The sequence below is a fragment of the Talpa europaea genome (genome assembly GCF_964194135.1).
Source record: "Talpa europaea genome assembly, chromosome: 10".
Classification (NCBI taxonomy): domain Eukaryota; kingdom Metazoa; phylum Chordata; class Mammalia; order Eulipotyphla; family Talpidae; genus Talpa; species Talpa europaea.
The window spans coordinates 19418082-19445182 of NC_140077.1; the positions used below are offsets into that span (position 1 = coordinate 19418082).

The window sequence follows — 27101 nt, forward strand, 5'->3', positions numbered from 1 at the left end:
TACTGAAATACACTGCTGAGGTGAGACAGGTGAGACAGGAGAGTTCTGCTGAGCCATGTGGGTTAGCTCCCTGGCAGACACTATGGCTAGTGATAGCTTGATAGCACCCCAGCTCTTGTGACTTAACCCTTTGTGCCACCAGAGAGGCCCCCAAATTTTGATTTTTGATTAGAAATAAAGTTTCCCAAAACTCATTGAACACAGTTAATTAATTAATTTTTTATTTTTTAATTTTAAAAAAAGATTTATTTATTTATTTGTACAAGCACTGGGTACAGTCAGAAGCGTGGGAGGTGAGAGAATTCACCAGAGCCAGAGCGGGGAACAGAACAGGCAGCCTGATGAAATACACTGCTGAGGGGAGCAGCAGGCATGGCAGGAGAGGTCTGTGACGCCATGTGGGACCCTTGCCAGTGGCCAGTGGCCGGGGATCAAACCAGCACTGCGGAGGCTGCGGGCAGCTTCGCAGCCCAGTGCTCAATTGCTGCGCCATCAGGGGAGGCCCTGAACAAGGTTATTTTAAACTGTTGTTTTAGATATTTCTGGAAGTAAAAGCAGGCTTCTTGCAACCCCTCATACTTGCCATTGCATGAGATTAGGTTTCACAACTAGACACTAGGCTATAGAGAGAGAAATTTTGTCAGTAATAGAAAGACTCTAGAAAGCAAGGTAAATGGTGTAAATCCATAGGGAAGACCTGTGGCATTGCTAGTTCACAATTGAAAAAAATGAGAATTCCTTGAACCAAGATAGGAAATTTTGGGCATGATTCATGGAACTGTTTTGATATAAAATTGAAAAATACACAAGTTTGATCTGCAATAGTGTTAGATATATATATAAAATTAAATTTGAAAAGAATATATTGTTATATTCAGTTATTTTGAAATCAAATTTAATTTTTGACCATTTTAACTGTTGTTTTCTGCCTTGGGTCTCTTTCTAGAGGAATTTTTGAAGACAGTCAAGTGCAGTGTGATTTATGAGGCAGTGAAGGCCAAGTACTTCGCTGTGACGAGGACCTACTTTCTTTGGGGAAATCAATGGAGCACATCAGTCTGTAGCACACTTCCTGCCTTAATGGTCCTAAGCTCGATCAATACATGGAATTTAACTTCACCATCAGTCTATGGGCAGTGTGTGCTTTGTGGCCTTCCTCCCATCAGCCTCAAATATATAGCCAGATCCATTATAGATGAAGCTAGTTATACTTTCCTGCTTGGTTTGGCTCTTCTTTAAGCCATTCCACTGGTATGTTCTAAGGACGTAAAATGTGTTATGCTGTAGGCCAAGTAATGATTTAAACCTTGGTTTTCCTGATGGGGAGGGGGTATTGGAATGAGGCAGAAGCCCTGTAGCACAGTTATTTATCATTTTTTCTTCCTGAAAAATTTCCTATTGAGAAGTATTTTAATAGACTCTCCAGAATGCTTTGAGAGCATTTCTCGTACTGACTGTGACTTTCTTTTCACAGATTCTCTAACCATGGCACAGGTAGAGAAACGAGGGGGGTTGCTCCGGAAGTCCTCAGCCTCCAAAAAACCCCTCAAGGAGAAAGTAGTGCTGATGTATGATGAGATCTTTATGGTAAGGCCTGAAGCCCAGACTTTCTGTACAGCCTGACTCCTTAGTTTCTTGTTCCAAAATGAGAAATAATGTCACCTCTGCCTATTCCCTTCCAGTTCTTCAGAGGGTAAGGTAGAGGAAATGAGGGTGAGAATAAGCTGTCTCCTGGTAGGAATTATGATCATGTGTTAATTAATATAGATTATTACTATATTATTATTATTATTTGCCATGAGCTGGGTAAACAGGTAAAAGGAGAGGGAAGCTTTTTGGAATATTGTTAAACAATCTCTTATCTTCCTAATGATCTGACTCAAGGACCTTCTATTACAGATTTCCCTTGCAGTTCTTTTGCCCCTAGAATTGTGTGATTCAGATATTTTAAAAAAATGCACTGTTACTTTTCAAGTTGTTAGTGGACAGAACAATTGCTTAGTTAAACCATCTCATTCTTTATGTAAGATAATTGAGGAATTATTAGCAGTTGAATTGGGGATTTTTTTGGGCTCTTCATAGAACTGTGGATTGACCATGGTCCAATACTATTTTAAAATTTACCCTTTTGTGGAAATTAATTAGGTACCATGCCAGGGTACTTGCCTTCTAAAATTCTGGTCATAAGTAGTACGTGTAAAACAGAATGATACAAAGAGCATTGAGGTCCTACTGGCATTATTCTAAGTATATCACTGAATACATTAACTCAATTCTTTATTTTTTTAAAAGATTTATTTATTTATTTATACAAGCACTGGGTACAGTCAGAAGCATGGGAGGATGAGAGAATTCACCAGAGCCTGAGTGGGGAGCAGAGCAGGCAGAAGGACCGAAGTACACTGCTGAGGGGAGCAGCGGGCGGCAGGAGAGGTCTGCACGCCATGTGGGATCCTCCTCTGGTGGCCTGGGAGCAGCCGGGGATCGAACTGGCACTGCAGAGGCTGCGGGCAGCTTAGCAACCCAGCGCTCAACCGCTACGCCACCAGGGAGGCCCCTCAATTCTTTTTTTTAAGATTTATTTTTAAAATTTATTTATCATACAAGAACTGGGGTATAGGCCAGAGGTGTGGGGGGATGAGAGGATTCATCAAGACCGAGTGGGGAGCAGAACAGACAAATCTACTGAAATACACTGCTCAGGGGAGCATAGGTCTGCTGCACCATGTGGGTCACCTCCCTGACCGGGGATCGAACTCATGCTGCAGTGGCTGGTGATAGCTTGATAGTGCTGAGGCTTAACCCCCTGCGGCACCAGGGAGGTCCCATTAACTCTTTTCTTTCTTTCTTTCTTTATTTATTAATTAATTTGTTTGTTTGTTTTGTTTATACATGCAGTGGGTACAGTCAGAAGCGCGGGAGGGTGAGAGAATTCACCAGAGCCAGAGCAGGCAGCAGAGCAGGCAGAAAGACTGAAGTACACTGCTGAGGGGAGCAGCGGGCGGCAGGAGAGGTCTGCGCACCATGTGGGACCCTCCTTCTGGTGGCCAGGGAGCAGCCTGGGATCGAACCGGCGCCGCAGAGGCTGCGGGCATCTTCGCAACCCAGCGCTCAACCACTGCGCCACCGGGGAGGCCCCCCATTAACTCTTAATTCTGACAAGAATGCTACATGTGCTATGTAGAAGAACATTTTACAAATGAGGAAACTGGGGATCACCACTGGAAGGTGATGGAACTATGACTTGAACCCTGGCGTCTGGATCTAAAATACTTTGTTCAACTTTGCCACATGACCCAGAATAAATGGATTAAGTAAAACATCTAACTTGGCAAGTCTTAGAAGTAGGATTTGACATGCTGAAAATTAATACAGGTCGGTATAGGTGGCTATTCAGAGAAAATGAGTAATACTAGGATCCTTTTAGGGCTATTTCTGTGTTAAATAAGATTGATGTACATATGATTCCTGCTTGAGTGAGCTTTGAGGATGGGAAGTGCCTGTTCCGTTGGTCTCTAGACTCCCCCCCCCCAAAGATTTATTTATTTATTTGTTTATTTATGCAAGTACTGGGTACTGTCTCGTGGGAGGGTGAGAGAATTCACCAGAGCCAGAGTGGGGAGCAGAGCAGGCAGAAGGACCGAAGTACACTGCTGAGGGGAGCAGCGGGCTGCAGGAGAGGTCTGGGCGCCATGTGGGACCCTCCTCCGGTGGCCGGGGAGCACCTGGGGATCGAACCGGCGCTGCAGAGGCCGTGGGGAGCTTCGCAATCCAGCGCTCAACTGCTGCGCCACCTGGGAGGCCCCCCAATATAGCAGTTTAAAACGACCAAGTATTTTCAAAGTTAATTTTGAAAGATAAGATTGATTATATGGGGCCTCCCCGGTGGCGCAGCGGTTGAGCGCTGGGTTGCGAAGCTGCCTGCGGCCTCAGCGACGCCGGTTCGATCCCCGGCTGCTCCCCGGCCAGCGGAGGAGGATCCCACATGGTGCGCAGACCTCTCCTGCCACCCGCTGCTCCCCTCAGCAGTGTACTTCGGTCCTTCTGCCTGCTCTGCTCCCCACTCTGGCTCTGGTGAATTCTCTCACCCTCCCGCGCTTCTGACTATACCCAGTGCATGTATAAACAAAACAAACAAACAAATATAATAAATAAATAAAAACATGCCTCTATAAAAAAAAAACTATTTAAAAAAGATTGATTATATGTGATTATGTGCCCCTTTTAAATGTATTCTTTTTTTTTTTTAAGATTTATTTCTTTATTTATATAAGCACTGGGTATAGTCAGAAGCGCGGGAGGGTGAGAATTCACCAGAGCCAGAGCGGGGAACAGAACAGGCAGACTGATGAAGTACACTGTTGAGGGGAGCAGCAGGCGGCAGGAGAGGTCTGCGTGCCATGTGGGACCCTTGCCCGGTGGCTGGGGATCGAACTGGCGCTGCAGAGGCTGCGGGCAGCTTCGCAACCCAGCGCTCAACTGCTGCGCCACCGGGGAGACCCTTTAAGTGTATTCTTAATGTTTTGGTGTTTGCTGGGGATGTTTAACCTGCTTATCTTCTGGTTTCAGACAGAGGACCCTAGTAAATGCAGTCCTCGATTTTGGGAGGAGCTCTTCCTCATGAAGGTAAGACTTGGTGGCATCAATGAGTTTTCCTGGTAGCTGAGATTGCCTCCTTATCTGTTCTAAGTGCTACTAAAAATGCACTCAGGTCCTTATTGTTTCCTTGGTAGGTGAATTTAGAGTACCTAGAAGGCAAGCTGGAATCTCTCGATGGGGAGGAGTTAATGAAGATCAAGGACAATATCAATTGCTTATTTCAACATTGCATACAGGCTCTTGGAGAGGAACATCCAATTCGAGTTGTCAATGCATTGCAGGTACAAGGCTGGGAGACTGGGGAACCTTGTTTAATAGGAGGAAGGAATTATAATACATCTGTTGGAATCTGAGGAACCTAGAATTTCCCCAACGCATGAGGGTTTTTTTTTTCAAGATTTATTTTTATTTATTTATGCATACAAGAACTGTTGTGTAGGCCAGAGATACGGGGCAGGGGTGGGGGTAGTGAGAGGATTCACCAGAGACAGTGCGGGGAGCAGAACAGGCAGATCCACTGAAATACACTGGAGAGCAGTGGGTGAGATGGGAGAGGTCCTCTGCGCCATGTGGGTTGTTCCCTGGCTGGAGATCAAACTGGAGTGGGTGGCCTTAGCTTGATAGTTCTGAGACCTAACCCCTTGTGCCACCAGGAAGGCCCTGCAGGAGGATTTTTAAAAATTTTTTTATTTTAAAGATTTATTTAGGGGGCTCCCCGGTGGCGCAGCGGGTTGAGCGCAGTGTTGTGAAGCTGTCTACAGCCTTTGCAGCACCAGTTTGATTCCCGGCTGGCCAGGGAGATTCCCACATGACGTGGCAGACCTCTCCTGTCACACCCGCTGCTTCCTGCCTGTTGTGCTCCCCACTCTGTCTCTGGTGAATCCTCTCACCCTCTTGTGCCTCTGGCCTGTACCCTATCTCTTGTATAAAAATAAATAAATCTTTAAAAAAAAAGATTTATTTATTTATGCATACAAGAACTGGGATACAGGTGAGAGGATTCACCAGAGACAGAGTGGGGAACAGAACAGGCAGACTGGCTGAAATACACTGCTGAGGGGAACAGCGGGCGAGACAGGAGAGGTCTGCTGCACCATGTGGATAGCTTCCTGGCCAGGGATTGAACTAGTGCTACAGTGGCTGCGAATAGCTTTATAGGTTGCGTCTTAACCCCTTGCGCCACCAGGAAGGCCTTTTTTCTGTATTTTTTAAAGTAATCTGAAGTGGCACAGCCACGTTAGTTCCTGGTTAAACAAAGTAATACTTATAGTAACAGTCTTGTCCATTTGTATAATTTGATCTAATGCCAAGGCAGATTTTTTGATAGAATACTTATTATTACTTGAGGAAAGGAAGAGAGAGAGTAGAAACTAAAGCAGGGATGTGTCATCTATAGCATAAATTTGAAGAGATTCTTATTATTGTATTTTCTTTTTAAATCAGGAATTCTTTTTTTTTTTTTTTAGAGGCATGTTTTATTTATTTATTTATTTGTTTGTTTGTTTGTTTATACATGCACTGGGTACAGTCAGAAGCGCGGGAGGGTGAGAGAATTCACCAGAGCCAGAGCCGGGAGCAGAGCATAAATCAGGAATTCTTAATCTCAGACTTCAGAAGGTTTTTTACTCCCTAAAATTATGTGTAATATTGTCTGTGCATATGTACATTTTTTTATGGAGAGAGGGTGTTTGTCAGATTCTCAAAAGGGTCTGTAACTCTAAAAACATTTAAGAATTTGTATTGTAAATGCTAAGCGGCATGATTATGGTGAGGATTCCTTCAGTGACTGTTTCTTGAATTACTGTTTTATGTGCCACGTGATATGGGGATGATTGATAGGTTTTTTTTTTTTTAAAGATTTGTTTTATTTAATTTATACAAGCACTGGGTACAGTCAGAAGCGCGGGAGGGTGAGAGAATTCACCAGAGCCAGAGCGGGGAGCAGAGCAGGCAGAAGGACCGAAGTACACTGCTGAGGGGAGCAGCGGGCGGCAGGAGAGGTCTGCGCGCCATGCGGGACCCTCCTCTGGTGGCCCGGGAGCAGCTAGGAATCGAACCGGGGCCGCAGAAGTTGCAGGCAGCTTCGCAACCCAGCGCTCAACCGCTGCGCCACCAGGGAGGCCCGATTGATAGATTTTTGAAGGGAAAGACTGAAAGTTTCATTCAATACTTTAGTGTATGAACAGTGTCTGGCAAATAGTCAGCACTGTAGAAATCAATTTTTGTTGAATGGATGATAAACCAAAATTTACAGAGTTTATTGTCTAGTAGCCTTAGTGTTGCCTAGATTGGGCTGAATGCCTAAGGCAGTGATTGAAAAATGCATGACAGCATAAAGGATTTATTGGAACTTTTGGTAAATTGGGTTTAAGTTTCTAATTTACTTGACATGCAAATTACTTCTTGAGCCCCAGTTTTCTCATCTTTAGAATATAGAAATTACCTCTTGAGCTGAAGCCCTAGAAAGAAGGACCATACTTATCCTGGAGCCTTGTTATTCTTTGCTATAGTAAGTTCCACATTTTGAGCTCCAAAGTTATAGGGGTGCATTGAAAGTTGGAAATTGCACTTCCATTTATTGCAGTGGTTCACGCTGGAGACACGAATTGTAAGCTGCTTATTAGTTCAGTGGAAATAAATTGACATGAAGTCATTTGGTGACCCATAAAAATGTAGTACATTATTGTAATAACTGATATACTTACTGAGCTTTAACAAAGTTTCAGGGCCTATTTCTAAGTGCTTTACAGCATTAAGTTACATTCACATGGTCCTCAAAACATCCTGATGAGATGGGTGCAATTGTCATCATTCCCATTTTATAGATGAGAAAACAGTGATTGAAGATAATTTTTCCAAGCTATTAAATAGTGAATGGGGATTGTGTGAATTTTTTTTTTTAAAGATTTATTTATTTATTTATACAAGCACTGGGTACAGTCAGAAGTGCGGGAGGGTGAGAGAATTCGCCAGAGCAGGGAGCAGAACAGGCAGACTGACGAAATACACTGCTGAGGGGAGCAGTGGGCGTGGCAGGAGAGGTCTGTGCGCCATGTGGGACCCTCGCGGGTGGCCGGTGGCCGGGGATTGAACCGGCGCTGCAGAGGCTGCCGGCAGCTTCTCAGCCCAGTGCTCAACTGCTGCACACCACTGGGGAGGCCCAAGGGGATTGTGTGAATTTAAGATTTGAAGAAATTAGTTGTTATATAGGGACTTCAAATTTGTAGTTATTAAAATAACTATTAGAAATGATAAACTGTGAGTCCTAAAATATATTTAAATAAAGGAAAACTCCACCAGTCCCATGATTCAAACTCAAGATTTATTTATTTTTCTTCTTTAATATTATTTTCTAGTCTTTGTCTGTAGTGCAATTTTTTAAGAGGATGGCCAAAACCAACGAAAGGATGATGATAGTTTTAGTTGTTATTTTGCTTATAGTTTCTGAATTTTGCACATATTAAGACTTAAACTGTGTTTTGGAGCTCAGAATAATGGAACAATTGAATGTCAGTAAGAAGGAGTTTCTGAAATTGCAATGTGAGGCTATAGGTCCAGTGCCCTCTTTTTGAGACTTCTTTTCTAGAAAGAATTCTTTCTTCTCTGCAGACCTTGTGTGCACTCATTCGAGGAGTCCATCAGAAAAATAAGTCTACTTCTGGGTTTGACATTATCAACATGCTAATGGGCTTCGACAAGGCGGAGCTGTGTATGAAGGTGAGGTATAAGCTGCAGTTGTGCATGTGATGGTTGCTTCTGACAGCAGTTTAAGGATATCATCTGCAGACAGACATAATAGAAGATTTAGACTCATAGAGATAGATGGTTGAATCTGGCCTTGAATTTGGTTTTTATTTTACAGATTTGATTTATCTAAGTAAAGGAAAATTTGAAATTCAAATTTGAATTGAAGTACCCTTTCCCTGCAGGATAAAGATTAGCAGTTTATTTTATAATTTATAATATGTAATCATGTGTTCTTTCATATATTTATGAATTAAATAACAAATTAATAAACAGGGTTACTTTAATTTTAAATGTTGGGCTTGCTTATATAACACAATGACTTTTATTTTTGTTGTTGTTGTTAGTTGATTTCTTTTATTAACCCATATGCAATTACTTGTCTTCTGGTTTGTTGAAACAAAGGTCAAACAACATTTGCCACAATAATGTTTGTCAGAACGGCTGCCCATAAAAATGCTAACACCACATTCCTGTGATGGGCACTTCTGATGAAGGCAACTGATTTTACCATTCTCATCCACCATATGTCAGGACAGCCAGCTTAACCTTTTTTCTCTTACATTTATTTTCCTTGGGAGTGGTGTGAGACTATTTTCTCAGCACCACCACACAGCCTTAATATAAGATGAAACTCCTGTTTCTTCCTCATTCATTCCCTATAAGAGTGGGGCACGTGTCTTTATAGTTCCTTAAGCTGGAAACCCAGGAGTCCTCCTTGACTCTTTCCTCTCCCTCATGTTTCTTATCCAGACGGTCACCAAGCTTAGTTAATTTTACCTCAGCTCGTAATTCTCATATCTGTCTTTTCCCCCCCCCAACTGTCAATATCCCCATTATCTCTTACTTGAACTATTGCAGTGATGCCTTCATTCAGTCTTCTGACAAACATTTGTTTAGTTCCTATATGCCAGGCACTGGGGATACAGAGGTAAATAAAACATGGCAACTATCCTCAGAAAATTGATAGATTAGTCTTCATTTGTCTCCTTCCCTCCAAGCACCCTCTTTAAATATATCATCTGTACTGACACCACACTTACACTCAAATCTTTTCTGCTTTTAAAACCCCTCATTAGTTTCCTATCACTGACAGGATAAAGACCAAATCCCATAGTTAACCTTATAAAACTTTAATGATTTGTTCTCTGTTTACTTCAGCAGCCTCATCTCACCACTATGCCTTACTCTGTCCTTCCATATTAACAAGCTGCTTGTGTTCCAGTTTCATACCTAGGACTGTTTCATCCCTCATATGTCTTTGATCATGTTAATGCCTATCTAGAATTCCTCTCCTCCTCAAATTTTAGTTAACTCTTACTGTTTTTCAATATATGATCCACACTGAGGAGTCCTAGAATTAGTGACTTCTTTGCTAATTCCCTTCTTTTGTGTGTGTTTCTGTCATAGAAGCCATTGAATGAAAGCTATACTTATTTTACCCTCTCAATGGGCTAAAAATACCCTGAGAGAATTGGTGAACAGTAAAGGTCATTGTCTTACTTTTTTCTTAAATGCTTTGAAAGCACAATAGTTAGCATATAGTGAGCCTATGTACTCATTGAATTGAACTGAATAGTTTATTTTGAATCTTCATTTGCTCTTCCAGCATGTTAAATCCTTATTCTCCATTTATTCTCCCCCTTCATTAATGTAAAATACTTCTTTTCTTCCTACTTCCATTATAGTTTCTAAGGGTTTCATCTTTTAATTACTTTGGGTCTATCGGTTGCTAGTAAAAATGATAAACTCCAATCACACTATTTAGTAGCATTGACCAGATGGACATGAACAAGCTTTGCTGGACAGTGCATATGGCCAATAATATGATACTGTCTCTTTGTTGTCTATTCAGTGTACCTGTATCAAATGATATCTTCTCCTTATCAAATAATGAAATATCTCTACAGTCATTTAATTATTATTATTAACCTTGAACTTATCCATTTATTTAATTTATTTTAAATTCATTTAATCAAATTTTAATTATTCTATTATTTATTTATCTTTTTAAACTTATGTACTTTGATTTAACCAATATTATTGTTATTTCATTCTAACCTAAATGAAATAACAGTCTCTTATCCTCATATAAAGGATGAAAGACTGCAAGCACTCATTTGGTAGGGTAGTGAATTCTTTATTGTTCTATGCAGTTGTTGTAAAGAACGTCCCCAAATAACCAGACTTTGATGTCTGTCTTTTCTCTCTGTAATCTTTTTTTTAGATTTTTTAAAATTTATGCATACAAGAACTGGGGTGTAGACCAGAGGTGTTGGGGGTGAGAGGATTCACCAAAGACAGAATGAGGAGCAGAACAGGCAGATCTGAGGGTAGCAGCGGGTAAGACAGGAGAAGTCTACTGTGCCATGTGGGTCAGCTCCCTGGCCGGGGATCAAACTCACACTGCAGTGGCTGGGGATAGCTTGATAGCACTGAGACTTAACTCCTGAGCCACTAGGGAGACCCTCTCTTTCTAATCTTGCAAGGCCTAGACCTCAGGGAATGATGGTTCTTTTATTGTGTGCTGCTCACATTACCCTGTGTAACATAACCCAGAGTTGGACAAAGACATAATGGAGGTGTTATTTGATACAGTTTAATACTTAACTGTTCTCTTTCTCAGAACCTGATGGAGAGTTTGGATTCATTGCTTTGTGCAGAAGGCTCTGAAAGTCTGAAGAGTTTATGCCTGAAACTTCTCCTTTGCTTAGTGACTGTAAGTGACCCAGCCATAGGTTTCTTTTGTCAAGGATATTACCTGACAGCAGGGACAAACTTATTTGAATGTTTTGGGCCAAAGTTAGAAAGTAAAACAAAATTCTTTACTGGGGCATTAAATGTGTGGAGGAAGAAAATTAGTTACATGGGTTTTCACTTCCTGGAAGTTGTTCTCTGGGGCAGCTGCTGGCATTTTAACCTGTAGGATCTGTGGTATTTATCACTTTAGAAGTGCCATTCCTGGAGAACTGCTCTTTTCTGGATTGTCAGATTTGTCCCTTCTCCTCTGGTCTTGCTTGGAAATAGTTTTTGTGATACTGAATATTTTTTACTTATTTCTGATTTTGATTAGAGAAGTGGAAGCTGGCCTATGCCTTCCTATGGGAGGAGGGCAGGGTGTTTATGTCCGTCAGGTAGTGCCCTTTCTCTGCTACCACTCCAGGACTTCTGGGTCATAAACTGCTTCCTTTGCATTGGAGGAATGAAACCTAAGAAGCTGTTGAGCAAATGCTTTTGTGAGGGTCTGAGAAAAACATGAGACATTCAATGATTAGGAAGTTTTGTATGTTGATTTTCTACTCTTCCAGTGTCTGTCTGTAAGACTCTGTTGCTGGCTTCAGAGGTGCTAATGGAAGATTTAGTATCTGGTAGAATGTTTTAACATTTCTGTTTCTTTTATATGCTAGGGGAAGAGATATACATGAGCTATCAGAGTGCCTCTGTGTAGACTTTAAAAAGCCTTTTATTGCATTCAGGTGACAGATAACATCAGCCAAAACACTATCCTGGAGTATGTAATGATCAACAGTATATTTGAAGCAATTTTACAGGTAGGCCAATTACCTAGTCACTTCTTTCACGTTTGGGTAAACCACCTCCATAATTTTCTCTATCTGCATTCCCAGGAACTAGGAGTTAGCAGTCTCATACATTTTTGGTTCTTATTACAGATACTCTCCCATCCCCCAAGTCGTCGGGAGCATGGGTATGATGCTGTTGTCCTCTTGGCTTTGCTGGTAAACTATAGAAAATATGAGGTAAGTTGGTCCCTTAGTGAACTTTTGTTACTTGCTATAATCTTTTCAATGCAGCCACTCATAGAGGACTTTGCTTAGTGTAGAAGACATGTTTCTAGTAAATGATATATAGGTCATCTTTGATATACCAAATTCTGCAAATCCTATATTTAATGCAAAGGATGTAGCTGTTTAAAGGATTCCTGTGCTGCAACTTCTAATAAAATGAGCAAATGTCCCTTAATATAGTAGTTTCTAAACCTGAGGATTATTATTAGAATCACCTAGGAACTTTTTTTTTTTAAGATTTATTTATTTATGCATACAAGAACTGAGGTATGGGGATGTGAGAGAATTCAAGGAGAGTGGGGAGCAGAACATGCAGATGTACCGAAACACACTGGTAGGCAGTGGGCGACACAGGAGAGGTCGACCTCGCCATGTAGGCCAGCTCCCTAACCGTCTGGGGTTGAACTTGTGCTGCAGTGGCTGGCAATACCCTGACAGCTCTGTCTTTAACCCCTGCACCACCAGGGAGGCCCACCACTTAGGAACTTTTTAAAAAGAAGAAATCTCTGGGCTTTACACTTAATACACTGAATCAGAATCTTTGGGCGGGGACCTGGGAATCTAGTTTTTGTTTTTTAGCCTTTTTTTGGATGTTATGATCCCCTGTTGAGTATCATGATTAGCTAAGATTGGGAACCACTTTATGCATCTGTTTCGGAATATTGGACTTTCAGATGTTGCAATTCTTAGCAAGTTCACCTATGTAAGTGTCTCTTTTGATCTGGGGCCTTTTTCTGATTTTAATGGAAGATCGAAGACAAAACCTTATCAGTTCTCCAGTTCTCTTTGCCCTGAGTTAACCAAGGGCAGATTTATAGGTTTTTGAGATGAAGAACAGGACTCAGAGATTTATACTTGGGTTGGTGTGATTCTTTTCAATAGTCAAAAAAGAAAGGAGCCGCCGGGGGATATCAGGAGCCTCACTGAGGGTTGTTTTGGAGGAAAAGGGAACCCTGAACCTATAGCTCAGGAACTGTGTTGGGCAGCCTGGCTTTCTCACTTCATAAGTAGCAGTGCTGTGAGAGGTGGGCCAGGTGGAGGGAGGATTTTCATTTTTGAGCTTTTGGATTTTCATTAAGTTATTAAGAACAATTTTTTTTTTTTTACTCAATGATTTTTGACGTGATTTCTAGCCAGGTTAAGTGGTAGGTTAAAAGTAAATCTGGGGCCTCCCTGGTGGTGCAGTGGTTGAGCGCTGGGTTGTGAAGCTGCCCCCAGCCTCTTCAGTGCCGGTTTGTCCCCAGCCATGGGCGAGGGTCCCACATGGCGCATGGGCCTCTCCTGCCACCCGCTGCTCCCCTCAGCAGTGTACTTCAGTCCTTCTGCCTGCTCTGCTCCCCACTCTGGCTCTGGTGAATTCTCTCGCCCTCCTGCGCTTCTGACTGTGCCCAGTGCTTGTATAAATAAATAAATAAATCTTTAAAAAAAAAAAAAAAAGTAAATCTGAAGCCTATTCTTTTTTTTTTTTTAAAGATTTATTTATTTATGCATACAAGAGCTGGGCTACAAGCCAGAGATGCAGGGGGTGGGAGGATTCACCAGAGACATAGTGGGAAACAGAACAGGCAGAATGACTAAAATACACTGCTGAGGGGAGCAGCACGCGAGACAGGAGAGATCTGCTTTGCTATATGGTTCACTCTGGCCAGGCAGGGATTGAACTCGTGCTGCAGAGGCTGCAGATTGCTTCATAGTGCAGTGCTTAACCCCTTGCGCCACCAAGGAGGCCGTGAAGCCTATTCTTAAGGAGGTTTATGAAAGAAGGGGAGAATGTGAGAGAAGAGTACTTAACAAGTATATGTGGAACACTATTAATGTGTTATAAATCTCAGAAGCTGATTGCTTTCATTGTTTTGGAACAACTGGCAAATAGAGCTACTAATAAATATGTAATTTATAACCAAGACCTGTTTGACTGGTGATCCGGAGAGGTTGGCATGGTAGCTCTTTTGATCTCTGTCATGTGTACTAGCCTCTGGGGTCTTATTACAAGATCAAGAAAAATAGCGGAGGAAAAAATGCTGAAGATAGTTAAAAAGAGTTGAGTTATATGTGATAGGAAAGTGCCATCATCAGTAATGAATACTTTCAGAACATTCTGCTGGGTGCAGGACTCTCTGAGGCAATGGTTTGGCTTCTCTAAATGTGACCTGAACCCTGCCCAACCAGGGCTCTCTGACATGTCAGCCTGAAAAATTGGACATTGCTAAGGAACTGGAGAAAATCATATTTCTGGGGTGAAGTATGTATCTCCAGTCTGTCAGAAGTCCCAGATGAATTAATATAGTAGGCAAGGACAAGCTGGTGGGCATAATTTATCTGGGCTTTACAGTTTTTCATATAAGTCATTCACCAGAAACCATTAAGGAAACCTGGTGGCATAGAACAGGAAGGTTTTTGACAGGAACATGAGGAATTTTGCATGACCATAGGAAAACCAAAAGCTGGTGACGCTTTATGCAAACTACTTTGAGATGGTATGTGCTAGTGAGAATAGTTTTCCAGCTGCCACCATGGCCAATCCCATCACCAGTGGGATAGGTTGTAACCTTTCTAGAAAGGTGCAGAGGACACTAGACAGGCTAGGTGCCGAACTGCAGTGATGGCAAATAAGGTTTTGGACTTAAGGAATGGAAATGATGGGAAGATGTCACATAGTAAGTACAGATAGTTCCTCCTTACTTCAAATAATGCATTTTGTTTAATCCTTTCAGCTAAAGAAATAGAGTGAGGCAAAAGAAAAAAAAAGTCTAGGGGAGAGCAATATAAAGGCTAATTATGGTTTTAGAGGAAATAAAGGCTAGACAGGACACTAACAGAATGATTTTGTGAAGACTCACAAGATTTATCTTAAGGATGAAAAATAGATTGCCTCCAGCTTTAAAACATGACCAACAACACTTATAGTGTTAAGGAAAATCAGCATTTGGTAGAGTAGACTATTTCATAGCCTTGAGATCCTGGCTGTCTAGGTTGGCCAAGTCTCCTGAGATGAAGTGGCTCAGTCCCCAATTGCTGCCCTGGCCATGACATTTTCCAGGAATTACAAAATTGTTTTTTGTGTCCAGTTGCAAGTTGTTTCTTTCGTCTCCTTTTTTTCCACACAAAGAGCTTCCTTTGAATGTGGTAAATACCACTACTTATTATTGAACCTTTACCATTTGTCAAGTACTGTGCTAAGGATTTTATGTCTTACTTCATTTAAGTCTCATAGCAACCGCAAAGAAGAAAATAGTATCCTCTTTTTACAGATGGGGAAATTGAGCCTAGATTAATCAGTGTGCCTAACTCATCACAGTAAGCAGTGGAGTTAGAACTGAAACCCTCACTTTTAGCCACTTTGCTTTTTTCCTCAGCTGCTGCTAAAGCACAGGCTATTTGGTAATCAGATGACTCTTATTACCTACAAAGTCACCTTTTATGAAAGTGACTTTCAAAAATTATGCCAGGAAGCAGTAGCCTGCTTCTAGTGTTCTCGCTGTGGTGACACCTTACTCCTGGTTTTCTTTACCAAGGATCTACTTGAATTGGATATTGTTTGAAGTCTGTAACATCAGCACAGTTATTCTCTTGGTTATAGGAAGATGTGTTGAGAGCTGTCCTCTCTTAGGTCAATTGACAAATTGGGTGGATTGTATGTATCTCCTTAGAGTTGTATTGTAGAAACGTTATAAACATTTGGACTGCTAAGAAAGCAAAACTGTCTCTTTCTCTATTCCCAATTGGTATTCGAAAGATGCACTCCGAAACTTGATTAAATAAGGTCTATGTGGGGGGTTAGCCTTTCAGTTGAGTTTCCAACTTTCTCAGTAATGAGTTTTCTTGGTTGCTGTAAAAACCACCAATCTGAGAACTATTGTTCCTTGCTTCCCTTGGGTTAGAATTGGTGTCTAATCTAGATCAGATCTTTGCTCACATCCCATGGGTGGTGTTTTCAAGGTGAGCAGTTTATTGGTTCTCATCCCACTGGTAGGAGATGGCCCAACTGCTTAATGAGTTTAAATATGTGTCCATTTCCATATGCTGCCCAGCTGAGATGGGTCTGGAAAAACTCAAGAAATCTTCCAATGCTATAAGTGATGGGACAATCATTAAATCCCAGTGTCCTGACCAGATTGTAGTTTGGGTAATTAACATCCTTTTTTTTTTCAGTTCCCCTGCAGTGTTATTTGGGAATCGGATCCATAAATGGCCTCTCTGGCTGTTAAGCAGCTGCCACTTTCCACCCCCAAGGTGGCTTTGTTTTACGGGTGGGTGACTCAGTCCTTGCATATAGTTTGTGGAATGGTGTGGTTAGGGAGCCTTTGGGATGAGAGTGTAAGTTAGCAATTAATAAATTTGTGCCCTATGGCAAAGAAGCTTTTATGTTGCCCAAAGGACAACTGTCCCCATGGGGGACAAATTATTGGTAGGACAGGACAAAGTGAGTTTTGTGTTCACATCTTAGAAACAAATAAGAGGGAAAGATGGGAAAAGTGACAGACATAGGTCTGACCCTGATTTAGCTTAGAGGAAAATGCAAATAGGACAAAACTCTGTGTGTGTGTGTGTGTGTTATTGTATGTTTATGCATGCATGCCCATGCTTGGGGAATGCCCATGTACACTGAGAGATTTACTGGAATCAGCTGGCAAAATGGGTTTGCCTGGGTATTAGGAGCATCACTATAGAGAGAGCCTTAAAGAAACTTTTTTTTAAAGATTTATTTATTTATTTATACAAGAACCGGGGTACAGGCCAGAGGTGGGGAGGGTGAGAGGATTCACCAGAGACAGAGCAGGGAACAGAACAGGCAGACTGATGAAATATACTGCTGAGGGGAGCAGCGGGCACAACAGGAGAGGTCTGCAGCACCATGTGGGACCCTGCCCCCGGCCGGAATTGAACTGGCTTTGCAGAGGCTGCAGTGCGGTGCTCAACCGCCTGCGCCACCAGGGGAGGCCTGAAAAAATTTTTTTTTTTAAATTTATTTTATGCATACAAGAGCAGGGGTACAGGCCAGAGATGCAGGGGGTGGGAGGATTTACCGGAAACAGAGCGGGGAGCAGAACAAGCAGACTGAGTGAAATACACTGCTGAGGGGAGCAGTGGGTGAGACAGGAGAGGTCTGCTGTGCCATGTGGATTTCTCCCTGGCCAGCCAGGGATCGAACTCATGCTGCAGAGGCTGTGGATTGCTTCATGGTGTGGTGCTTAACCCCTTGCACCACCAGGGAGGCCCAAGAAACATTTTTGTTAACACTGTTTTAATTAATGTGTTCTTACGCCATGCTTACCTTGAGTCTCTCTTCTTGCTTAACAGTCTGTGAATCCATATATTGTGAAGCTGTCTATTGTAGATGATGAGGCCACCCTCAATGTGAGTATCTGGATCCTTGTGTATTGTTTTAATTGCTTGCACTTGGTGGCCTTACTTTCAGTGGACATTTAGAACAGAGAGCAGAGAGCTATTGTATGCAATTCATCTAGCTATAAAGAGGGAGTCAATCAATATATTTTTTTTTTAAGATTTATCTGTTTATTTATGCATACAAGAGCTGGAGTGTAGGCCAGAGGTGTGGGGGCAGGGTGTGTGTGTGAGAGGATTTACCAGAGACAGAGTGGGGAGCAGAACAGATGGATCTACTGAAATAAACTGCTGAGGGGAATAGCTGGCGAGACAGGAGAGGACTGCTGTGCCATGTGGGTTAGTTCCCTGGCTGGGGATCAAACTCATGGTGCAGTGGGTGCAGAGAGCTTCATAGTGCTGAGTCTTAACCCCTTGTGCCACCAGGGAGGCCCCACAACTGCTTTATCTTCTATCTTCATCATGTAAGGAATGTTTGAGTGATTGCTCATCATGATGAAGTGATTGGTTATTTTTTATGTTATAGTGTGTTGAGATTGATTATTCTATAGTCAATAAATTACATTTGCAAGAATAAGAATTAGATAATAATTCACCACCATGTATACTTTAATATCTTGTAATTTTTAAGTCAAGTATACTTCAACAAAGCTGAAATTTAAAAAAAGGAGAGAAGCCCTCAATGACCAAATGCTGGGAGGTATTTTTTTTTTAAGATTTATTTATTTATGCATACAAGAACTGGGGTACAGGCCAGAGGCATGGGAGGGTGAGAGAATCACCAGAGACAGAGTGTGGAACAGAATAGGTAGACGACTGAAATTCACTGCTGTGGGGAGCAGCGGGTGAGTCAGGACAGGTCTGCTGTGCCATGTGGGTAGCACCTTGTTGGGGGATTGAATTCATGCTGCAGTGGCTGGGGCAGCTTCATAGGTTGCTTCTTAACCCCTTGTGCCACCAGGGAGGCCAAGATACCTTTTTAAAAAAAAATTAAATATTTATTTATTTATTTATTTATACAAGCAGGGTACAATCAGTCAGGAGCACGGGAGGGTGAGAGAATTCACCAGAGCCAGAGCAGGGAACAGAACAGGCAGACTGATGAAATACACTGCTGAGGGGAGCAGCAGGCGCAGCAGGAGAGGTCTGTCGCGCCATGTGGGACCCTTGCCTGCGGCTGGGGATCGAACTGGCGCTGCAGAGGCTGCGGGCAGCTTCACAGCCCATCGCTCAACCGCTGAGCCACCAAGGGAGGCCCCAAGATACCTTTTTGTAGCACTAACCAGATGATATTTATAGCCTGACTTGGAGCAACTGAAACATGGTGGATGATATATATCTACTATATATACCTTTGAGAATTTGGGAAATAGAATCTAATCTCTGAATACTGAGAGGAAGAAGAGGAGCAGGTATCTGGCTTTATTCTCTTTTCATCTTACCTTCTTCTGTCTTCTAATTTCCTTTATAAAAAAAAGCACATGTAATTCATCTTGTGGCCTTAACTGATCTTGGTGTTATGTTTAGCAGGTTCTCAAGGAAAAGTTGATAATTACTTTAACCTTTATTGAATGATTCTTCAGTTATTCTCGTTTTTACCTGTGGCCTGAAAGAGAGTGACTTGTCTATATGCATCTTCATTTAGCATGGGACTCATTGTCACTTTTATTGAGGCTGTTTTAGAGACAGATGAGAGCTTTTTATTTGATTATTCTAGCTCAAGCTTGTCTTTTGAGGTGAAAATAATCCCAGTGAAATTGTCAGTGATCTGCCTGGTCTGTTTTATCCCTTGTTACTTTATTTTGATTACATCTGGAAACATGAAGTAAGATAATTATATTAAAGAAATATTTCAACAGAAGTTCCTTTTGATGCTTTGACTTTGTTTCCCAGGATTTCTGTCCTTGTTGCCCACTTTTCAGGTAGAACTTCTTGGGCTTGGATCATGGGAATATAACAGTGTTTTCCCTGCTCTACTCATTGCTTCACTATTTTACTTGTGGTATCTTTTTTCTTTTCTAGGGAATGGGGCTTGTGATTGCTCAGGCTTTATCTGAGTACAATAGGTAAGTTCACATTTCCAGAAGGAAAGAATCAACTTTTCATTTTAATTGGTTGAGTAGGAGCAGGTGTGTACAGCTCCTAGGTCAACTTCTCTTACCTATCCTATTAGTACAGCTGCTGGCAGATGTATTTGCTCTGGCTTGGCTTGATGACTTTAGCAGGGGTTGTTTCTAATACCAAGGGGAAAGTTGGTACGAGGTTAAACTTTTGTTTAAGCAGTTAGGCTTATTCTTTTGCAACCTTTGATATTTTATTGCTGAGCATTTTAATTAGTTTTCTAGCTTCAAGTATGCTCTTCCATTTAGCCCAGTGTATCATACAAATATCATTTTCTTTTTTTTTTTTAAGATTTATTTATTTATGCATGCAAAAGCTGGGGTACAGGCCAAAGATGTGGGGGGTGAGAGGATTCACCAGAGACAGAGTGGGGAACAGAACAGGCCAAATGACTGAAATACACTGCTGAGGGGAGCAGTGGGCGAGACAGGAGAGGTCTGCTTCGCCATGTGGGTTGCTCTCTCGCCGGCAGGGGATCTAACTCGTGCTGCAGAGGCTGCAGATAGCTTCATAGTGTGGTGCTTATACCCTTGCGCCACCAGGGAGGCCCTCAAATATAATTTTCTATGTAAAAAGGTTGTGAAGCACTGCTTTTTTGTGCACTAAAAATAGGAGAAAACATACTGAATTAATTCTTGTTCGACAGATGCTTCTTTTTCATCAGAAATGAACTGTAACTTACCAGCATTCATGTCTATTCTTTTTTTTAAAAAAATATTTATTTATTTATTTATTTATATAAACACTGGGTACAGTCAGAAGCGCGGGAGGGTGAGAGAATTCACCAGAGCCAAAGCAGGGAACAGAACAGGCAGACTGACGAAGTACACTGCTGAGGGGAGCAGCGGGCGGCAGGAGAGGTCTGCATGCCATGTGGGACCCTTGCCGGTGGCCGGGGATCGAACCGGCGCTGCAGAGGCTGCAGGCAGCTTCGCAGCCCAGCGTGCTCAACTGCTGCGCCACCAGGGGAGGCCCGTTCATGTCTGTTCTTGAGGCTCTCTTCAGTGATGCTTGCTTTTTCTCGTTATGGATGGGGAAGAATCTGGTATTCAGTGAATGGAAACCAGAAATGTTTCTAGTCCTGGATGGCCAGGCAGGATCTTTCTTGCTCCTCTCCAGACTTCCCTCACACACAGTTGGGTGTTGGAATTTCAGATCTTCCCATTGCCACAAATAGTTCACAAATTTCTCTCCTCTTCCTTCAAAAACAAATAAGATTTTCACTGTTAGAGCCTTAAAGTAATTTCACTGCCACACTTTTCAAGTAATAGTCTGTTTAGGAAATAAGTGGATCAGCCATATGTTAGAGCAGTTTCACACTTTTGCAGTTTGCTTTCTAAGTCTCTCCCAAAGTAGCCAGACATTTTGGGTACACACTATCTCAAGAGCAGATGGGTGTCTCTTAGCTTGCAGGGGAAATGACAGTGGCTGGATTGTCATAATGCTTTTGTTTTCTGGAGCAATTGAATTCTATGAATACCCTGCCCTGACTACTTCAAATCCTGAGGACAAAGACATACTTGATAATTAATAGTAAAGTTCAATTTAGTTATTTTTGTTCAGGCAGTATAAAGACAAAGAAGAAGAACACCAGAGCGGTTTTTTCTCTGCTTTAACAAATATGGTAAGTCCTACTTGTTTTTCCTCTTCTGCTCAGAAATATGTGAGTCTGCAGGGGTAGACAAATCTAGACTTAAGTCCAGATGTCTGAGGTGATGGCTTGATGAAGGGTGAGAGGCTGCTCAGAGCATCCTTTTTTGAGAACTGTATCTCTAAGTGGTTTCCAAACCCAAGTGAAATAGGGGAAAGGAGAGCTCTGGTTTCTCTGGGATTAAATTTTTCAAGTTAATCAGTTTTTAAAGGCTATAAAAAGGCACACATTAAATCAGACTTTGCTTCCTAAGGAGTTACTTCTATTTGAGGACCAGAATAGGAAGGTTTAGATCTGAGTTCAATCCCGAGTGTTCCTTGGCTGCCTGCTGTGACCATTTAACCCCTTGTAACTGGTCCTGGAGTTGAAGGATTGGTGGAGTGGGTCTGAGCCACTCCTTTAACAGCTTAGGGTCTGGACTGAGGTGCATGCTTCAGAAAAGTTACTCATCTAGTTTGCAAGGCTCCTAAGCAAGGTTTCTTAGCCATGGCAGCATGGGTTTGGGCCAGATAATCGGACTGATTTTTCTGAGATAAACCTAAGAAGTCTGAGCATCTGGGCAGATTCAAAAAGTCTGTCTTCTTGGGCATTAGTATTCAAGTGATCAGCCCTAGGGCAAGACAAGTTTTGTATCCTTTGTAGGAAGCAGTGTCCCCCTCTCCTTAAAAATGCAACTCTCTGTCAGCTTGCCCGGTCGGTGGCTATGCCTTCTTCCCTTCTTTCTCAGAGCCTACTCTCAGGAAAGGGCTTGATAAACTCCTTTTTTTTTTTTTTAAAAAAAAAAAGATTTATTTATTTATGCATACAAGAGCTGGGGTGTAGGCCAGAGGTGCGGGGGTCGGGGGCGGGTGAGAAAATTCATCAGAGACAGAGTGGGGAGCAGAACTGGTGAACTGACTAAAATACACTGCTGAGGGGAGCAATGGGCGAGACTGAAGAGGTCTGCTGCGCCATTATGTGGGTCAACTCCCTGGCTGGGGATTGAACTAGGGAGGCGCTTGATAAACTCTTTAACTCTGAAGCATAAATGAGTACAGGCTTTCAGTGGTCAGAGCAGTATGAGTGCTGTATTGATATATTGTATTGCTATATTAATGAAATAGATGTAATTACATTCTATTACTCCCAGGGGCTGTTACCTTTTAGCCAAGAAGAAAAAAATTTGTACCAAACAAATGAAGTTTTAGGTTATTAGTAAGAAGGTGGAAAAGGGATTTTTAGAGTGATGAGCATCTTTCTCAGTGCCTTACATATTTGAGGCAGCCTGTTCCATTTACTCATTTGGTTGTTCTGCCTGGTTTTTCTGCCTGGGACACAAACCAAAGATTCTGTGGCCTGAAAGGTGGACAGTGGGTCTCATGTAGAGAAAATTTTGGCCTGAAACTCAAATATTTTGGTCTGAAGACAATACTATGTTGGATGAAGGCTTGCTTTCTGTGTTATTCTTCATGAGTTAGTTTCTGGCTTCAAATAAGCAACTTTCAGGAAAGATGAAGAATGAGGATGTCGTCTAGGTTAACATTTACTCACAGTCAGTGATTACTAAACTTATACATTGAAGAGGACAGCTGGACAGAAGTACTTGGAATGTGTAAGTCCCTTTAAGGAAAGAAAATTTAGTGGAGTTCTCATTAGTTCATTTATAACTTCTTATTCTTTTAAGATCTTCAAAATTGGCTGCTTTTGGTGAGTGTGACTGGTGGACTGGAGCTCCAGGTACCCTCAAGCTGCAAGCAGCTTGGCTTTTCACCCACTAAAGGCTTCTTAGGCACAGGCTCTTCTCACATTTCCTGCCGTGTCTGCAATTCCCCTTTCCTCCCACAGGTCGGCAGCATGTTCATAGCAGATGCCCATGAGAAAATCTCAGTACAGTAAGTGCCTGACATTCTTGTAGTGTCTTGAATTTTATGGTGAACAATCTGGATGTGAGAGTAGGAAATGTTACCTGTTGCTAATCTTTTACAGATTCAAGCCTTTTTGGTGATTTATTAAGTATTTCTTGAGTTTTAAACAGAAGTGACCTGTAGGGAATTCTGCTTGGTCTCATGTATTGAGCCGCAAGAAACTGAAGAATTGTTCCCATTAGTCTCTGGATTGAAAAGAAAGAGGGTTCTGTATCTACTCTAGTTAAGGATTTAACTGGATTAGGATGGAAAAGTGAGAGGGGAAATAGTGAATGAAATAGAGAAGAACTAGTCCTCAGGAATAAAGTTAAGACCCTGACTCTGCCTATGAATGTTTTACATAAACCCAAAGGGAATAAAGAGCATTAGAAACTCAAAGGGATTGATAATGAGGAGCTGGGGCAAAATCTTATCTTGATGGCTTATACTGTTTTAACTCCTCCACTATAAGAGCATCTCCCATTTGTCTTTTTTCCTTCAGAACCAATGAGGCCATCCTTCTGGCACTTTATGAAGCTGTTCATTTAAATCGTAACTTCATCACAGTATTAGCCCAGGTTGGTTATATTAAAAACTCCAGTCCTGTTCTCCCTGAATTTCATACAGATTTTTCCGTTGAAAAGCCTGTATAGACCCTGCTTTGCATTGGTAAGTGGTGGTAGCATCGAGTTGCATCGGTTGCCTTTGCTTCATGAAATCCTCAAATATGTGTGCTCCCATGTGGTGCTGGAATGGTCAGATAACAAGCAAAGTTAATTGTTTCACCAGTTTACTAATCTGTTAACCTAAATAAATTGAGATAACTTTATTTTGCTCACTGGAAATTCCCTGGTATTATTGGCCATGTGGATTTTTGTATCAGGATTTCTTTCTGCTTGCTTTCTTTTTTTTTTTATAGAGGCATGTTTTATTTATTTATTTGTTTGTTTGTTTGTTTTGTTTATTCATGCACTGGGTATAGTCAGAAGTGCAGGAGGGTGAGAGAATTCACCAGAGCCAGAGCGGGGAGCAGAGCAGGCAGAAGCACCGAAGTACACTGCTGAGGGGAGCAGCGGGCGCCAGGAGAGGTCTGCGCGCCATGTGGGACCCTCCTCCGGTGGCCGGGGAGCAGCCGGGGATCGAACTGGCGCCGCAGAGGCCGGGGCAGCTTCGCAACCCAGCGCTCAACCGCTGCACCACCGGGGAGGCCCTGCTTTCTTTTTTTTAAAAAAGATTTATTTATTTATGCATACAAGAGCTGGGGTGCAAAACAGAGGTGCAGGGATGGGTGGTGTGTGAGAGATTTACCAGAGGCACAGCGGGGACCATAATAGGTGGATCTACTGAAATACACTGCTGAGGGGAGCAGTGAGTGAGACAGGAGAGGTCTGCTGCACCATGTGGGTCACCTCCCTGGTCAGGGATTAAATGTGCTGTAGTTGCTGTGGATAGCTTCATAGTGCTGACACTTAACCCCTTGCACCATCAGGGAAGCCCTCTTTCTGCTTTCTAAACCATGTTGGAAATACAGAGAGGAAATAGGCCAAGTCACTTATCGTCTTACCAACAACTTCCAGAGAAGAAAAGTAAAAAATACCCGTGCAACTTAAGGCTAGCTGTTAACAGAAAATATGGTCTACAGATGCTGAAAGTGGGAAGTCACAGAGCACTGAGTGCTGGGTCACTTGCCTCAAGGATGTATCCTTAGGAACTGGCACAGAGGCAACTATTTTAGGCCGAGAACTCAAGTGTTGTTCATGAAAGCTGTCTTAAAAATGTATAAAGTGTTTTTATCTTAAAGTCAGACTAAAATATATTATGTAGATTCCTTTTAAAGAAAAGTTTTCTTATGCTTTTTTCTCAAAGAGTAGAAGTATATGGAATCCAGTGATTGAGGTGGGTTTTTTTTTTTAAGATTTATTTATTTAAGCATGCAAGAACTGGGGTACAGGCCTGAGGTATAGTGGGGGCTGTGAGAGGATTCACCAGAGACAAAGTGGGGAACAGAACAGGCAGGCTGACTGAAATACACTGCTGAGGGGTGCAGCAGGCGAGACAGGAGAGGTCTGTTATGCCATGTGGGTAGCTCTCTGGCCATAGAACTTGCGTAGCAGAGGCCGAGGATGGCTTCACAGTGCTGTGCTTAACCCCTTGCGCCACCAGGGAGGCCCTGCTGATTTGAGTATTAACAAAAAAGTACGATCATGCTTAAAAAGCAGTGTGCTGGTTTAGGCTCTGCCTAGGAGGACACATCATTTTTCATGATTGATAACAAATAAGAGACTGTGTCCACTATTCTCACTCTGCTCCTTGTTTGCTTTCCACATTGTATAACTGATCTTAAAGAAAGGTAAGAGGCTGGTAAAGCTATTGGGAGAAGAAGGAAGTAGCTGCTCCTCAGCTTAATTCTCAAGAGCTGATGTGGCTGGGATGGCTAAGGAAGGTCAGAAACAGAAGAGTCATCTGTTGGTTCCCAGTAGATGTCTCCTCATGCCTCCTCATCTTACTCCTGTTTGTTGTGGACCAGGAAGGCTGCCATTGGTGTTGCTTTTTTTATAGTACCTGTTAGCCCCTTGGCTCACCATCATTTATTAGTCAATTGTATGGTCATTAGGGCAGTCCATAAGTGTGTTTTAGATTGATCTGATGAGAGTAGTTCCTTCCTAGGTTCAGACAGGATGGCAAAGACACTTTTCTTTATATACTACTCCTATGTATTTGTTAACACTACTTTTTTATTTGTGTGGTTCTGCAGAAAACTTATGTAATGGGAAATTAGTTGCTTAAAGAAAAACTAGCCCTCAGAGCTCCTTATTAGAGGTTAGCAAGCATCAACAATAATCTGGTACTCCTGGGAACTAAATGCCAAAGCAGTCCCTCCAAGAGCTTTCTGTCTAGTTATGAAGCCAGGAATACCAGAAAGAATATTAAGCAGTGGATATTCAGGTCTGGATTGTCTCTCTTTTTTAACCCATCCGTGTCCTTTTTCAGAGTCATCCAGAAATGGGCTTGGTGACAACTCCTGTCAGTCCTGCTCCAACAACCCCAGTCACCCCTCTTGGGACCACGCCACCCTCCTCTGATGGTAAGCCCACTGTCTCTTGTTTTCTTCATTAATATGATATTGAATCTCTGAGGGTAAACGTAACTGTGTTGACAACAGTCGTTGATTCTTCATTTAAGAAGTTGTCTGTCCTTCATGACTCCAGAAGCTCCAGAGAAAACTTGGGAAAGATAGTTTTCTCTGTAAGAAGCTTCATAACTTAAGCTCATCCTCCTCAGAGCATTCGAGGGAATGCTACTGAAAGGGGCTTCAGTGATGCCTGTACTGCCCAAGTGTCAGGGTACTTCTGAGGTCCAGATGAGATATTTTATATATATCTCACTGAAATAAATGTGAAATAATAAGTTTACTTCATGTTATTATTTGTCAAATGAGGGAATTGAAGCCAGAGAAATAGGCATTGTGCTTAAGGTTAGTGAGTTGGGACGACTAAGAACCAAGACCTGGGATGGTGTCTATTCTTTTCACTGCTGTATGCCCAACGAAATGCTGGGTATATTAATCACTTAGTAAATATTTGTTGAATAAATGAGAAAGTGAACCTGGAATTTACTCACTTTTATGTGTCTACCAACCATAGAAAATGACAAACTTTGAGTGTATCGTAATAGGGAGATTCTTCTTCTCCTAAAAAATAAGACTTCTTCTCCTAAAAAATAATAATAAAAAAAATTTCCTGCCTTGTAAATCTTATGGCTGGAACATACAAAAAAAGAACAGAAAAGAAATTATGAATTTTGTCCAATACGCTTCTTGTCCTGAGAGTTGGTTCTATGGTAAGTTGAGTGTGTTTGGCGGAATACCTTAGCTTAGAAATAGTCTTTGCTTTAATGTTTTGCCTTAAATGTTGACCTCATTCTGTGTAAAGAAGTACAGGAAGTCTAATT

General features: G+C 42.0%; 1 protein-coding gene across 2 annotated transcripts in view; it reads left to right on the forward strand.

Annotated features, from left to right (window-relative positions):
• Positions 1–953: 953 nt before the first annotated feature.
• The window catches only part of ARMH3 (armadillo like helical domain containing 3), a gene marked incomplete at its 3' end in the record, with an annotated part of 183874 nt that continues 157726 nt past the window's right edge, over positions 954–27101 (forward strand). The window contains exons 1-14 of one of the 2 annotated variants that reach the window (XM_084245906.1): positions 954–1083; positions 1475–1587; positions 4570–4626; positions 4734–4880; positions 8209–8316; positions 10970–11062; positions 11820–11894; positions 12015–12101; positions 17451–17507; positions 19518–19561; positions 21180–21240; positions 23092–23138; positions 23653–23728; positions 26142–26235. In XM_084245906.1, the coding sequence (XP_084102032.1) occupies positions 1486–1587; positions 4570–4626; positions 4734–4880; positions 8209–8316; positions 10970–11062; positions 11820–11894; positions 12015–12101; positions 17451–17507; positions 19518–19561; positions 21180–21240; positions 23092–23138; positions 23653–23728; positions 26142–26235 (1048 nt within the window). In that variant the 5' untranslated portion in view covers positions 954–1083; positions 1475–1485. Of the gene's footprint in view, positions 1084–1470; positions 1588–4569; positions 4627–4733; positions 4881–8208; positions 8317–10969; positions 11063–11819; positions 11895–12014; positions 12102–17450; positions 17508–19517; positions 19562–21179; positions 21241–23091; positions 23139–23652; positions 23729–26141; positions 26236–27101 lie in introns of those variants that run through there. The other variant, XM_084245907.1, reaches the window with a different exon arrangement.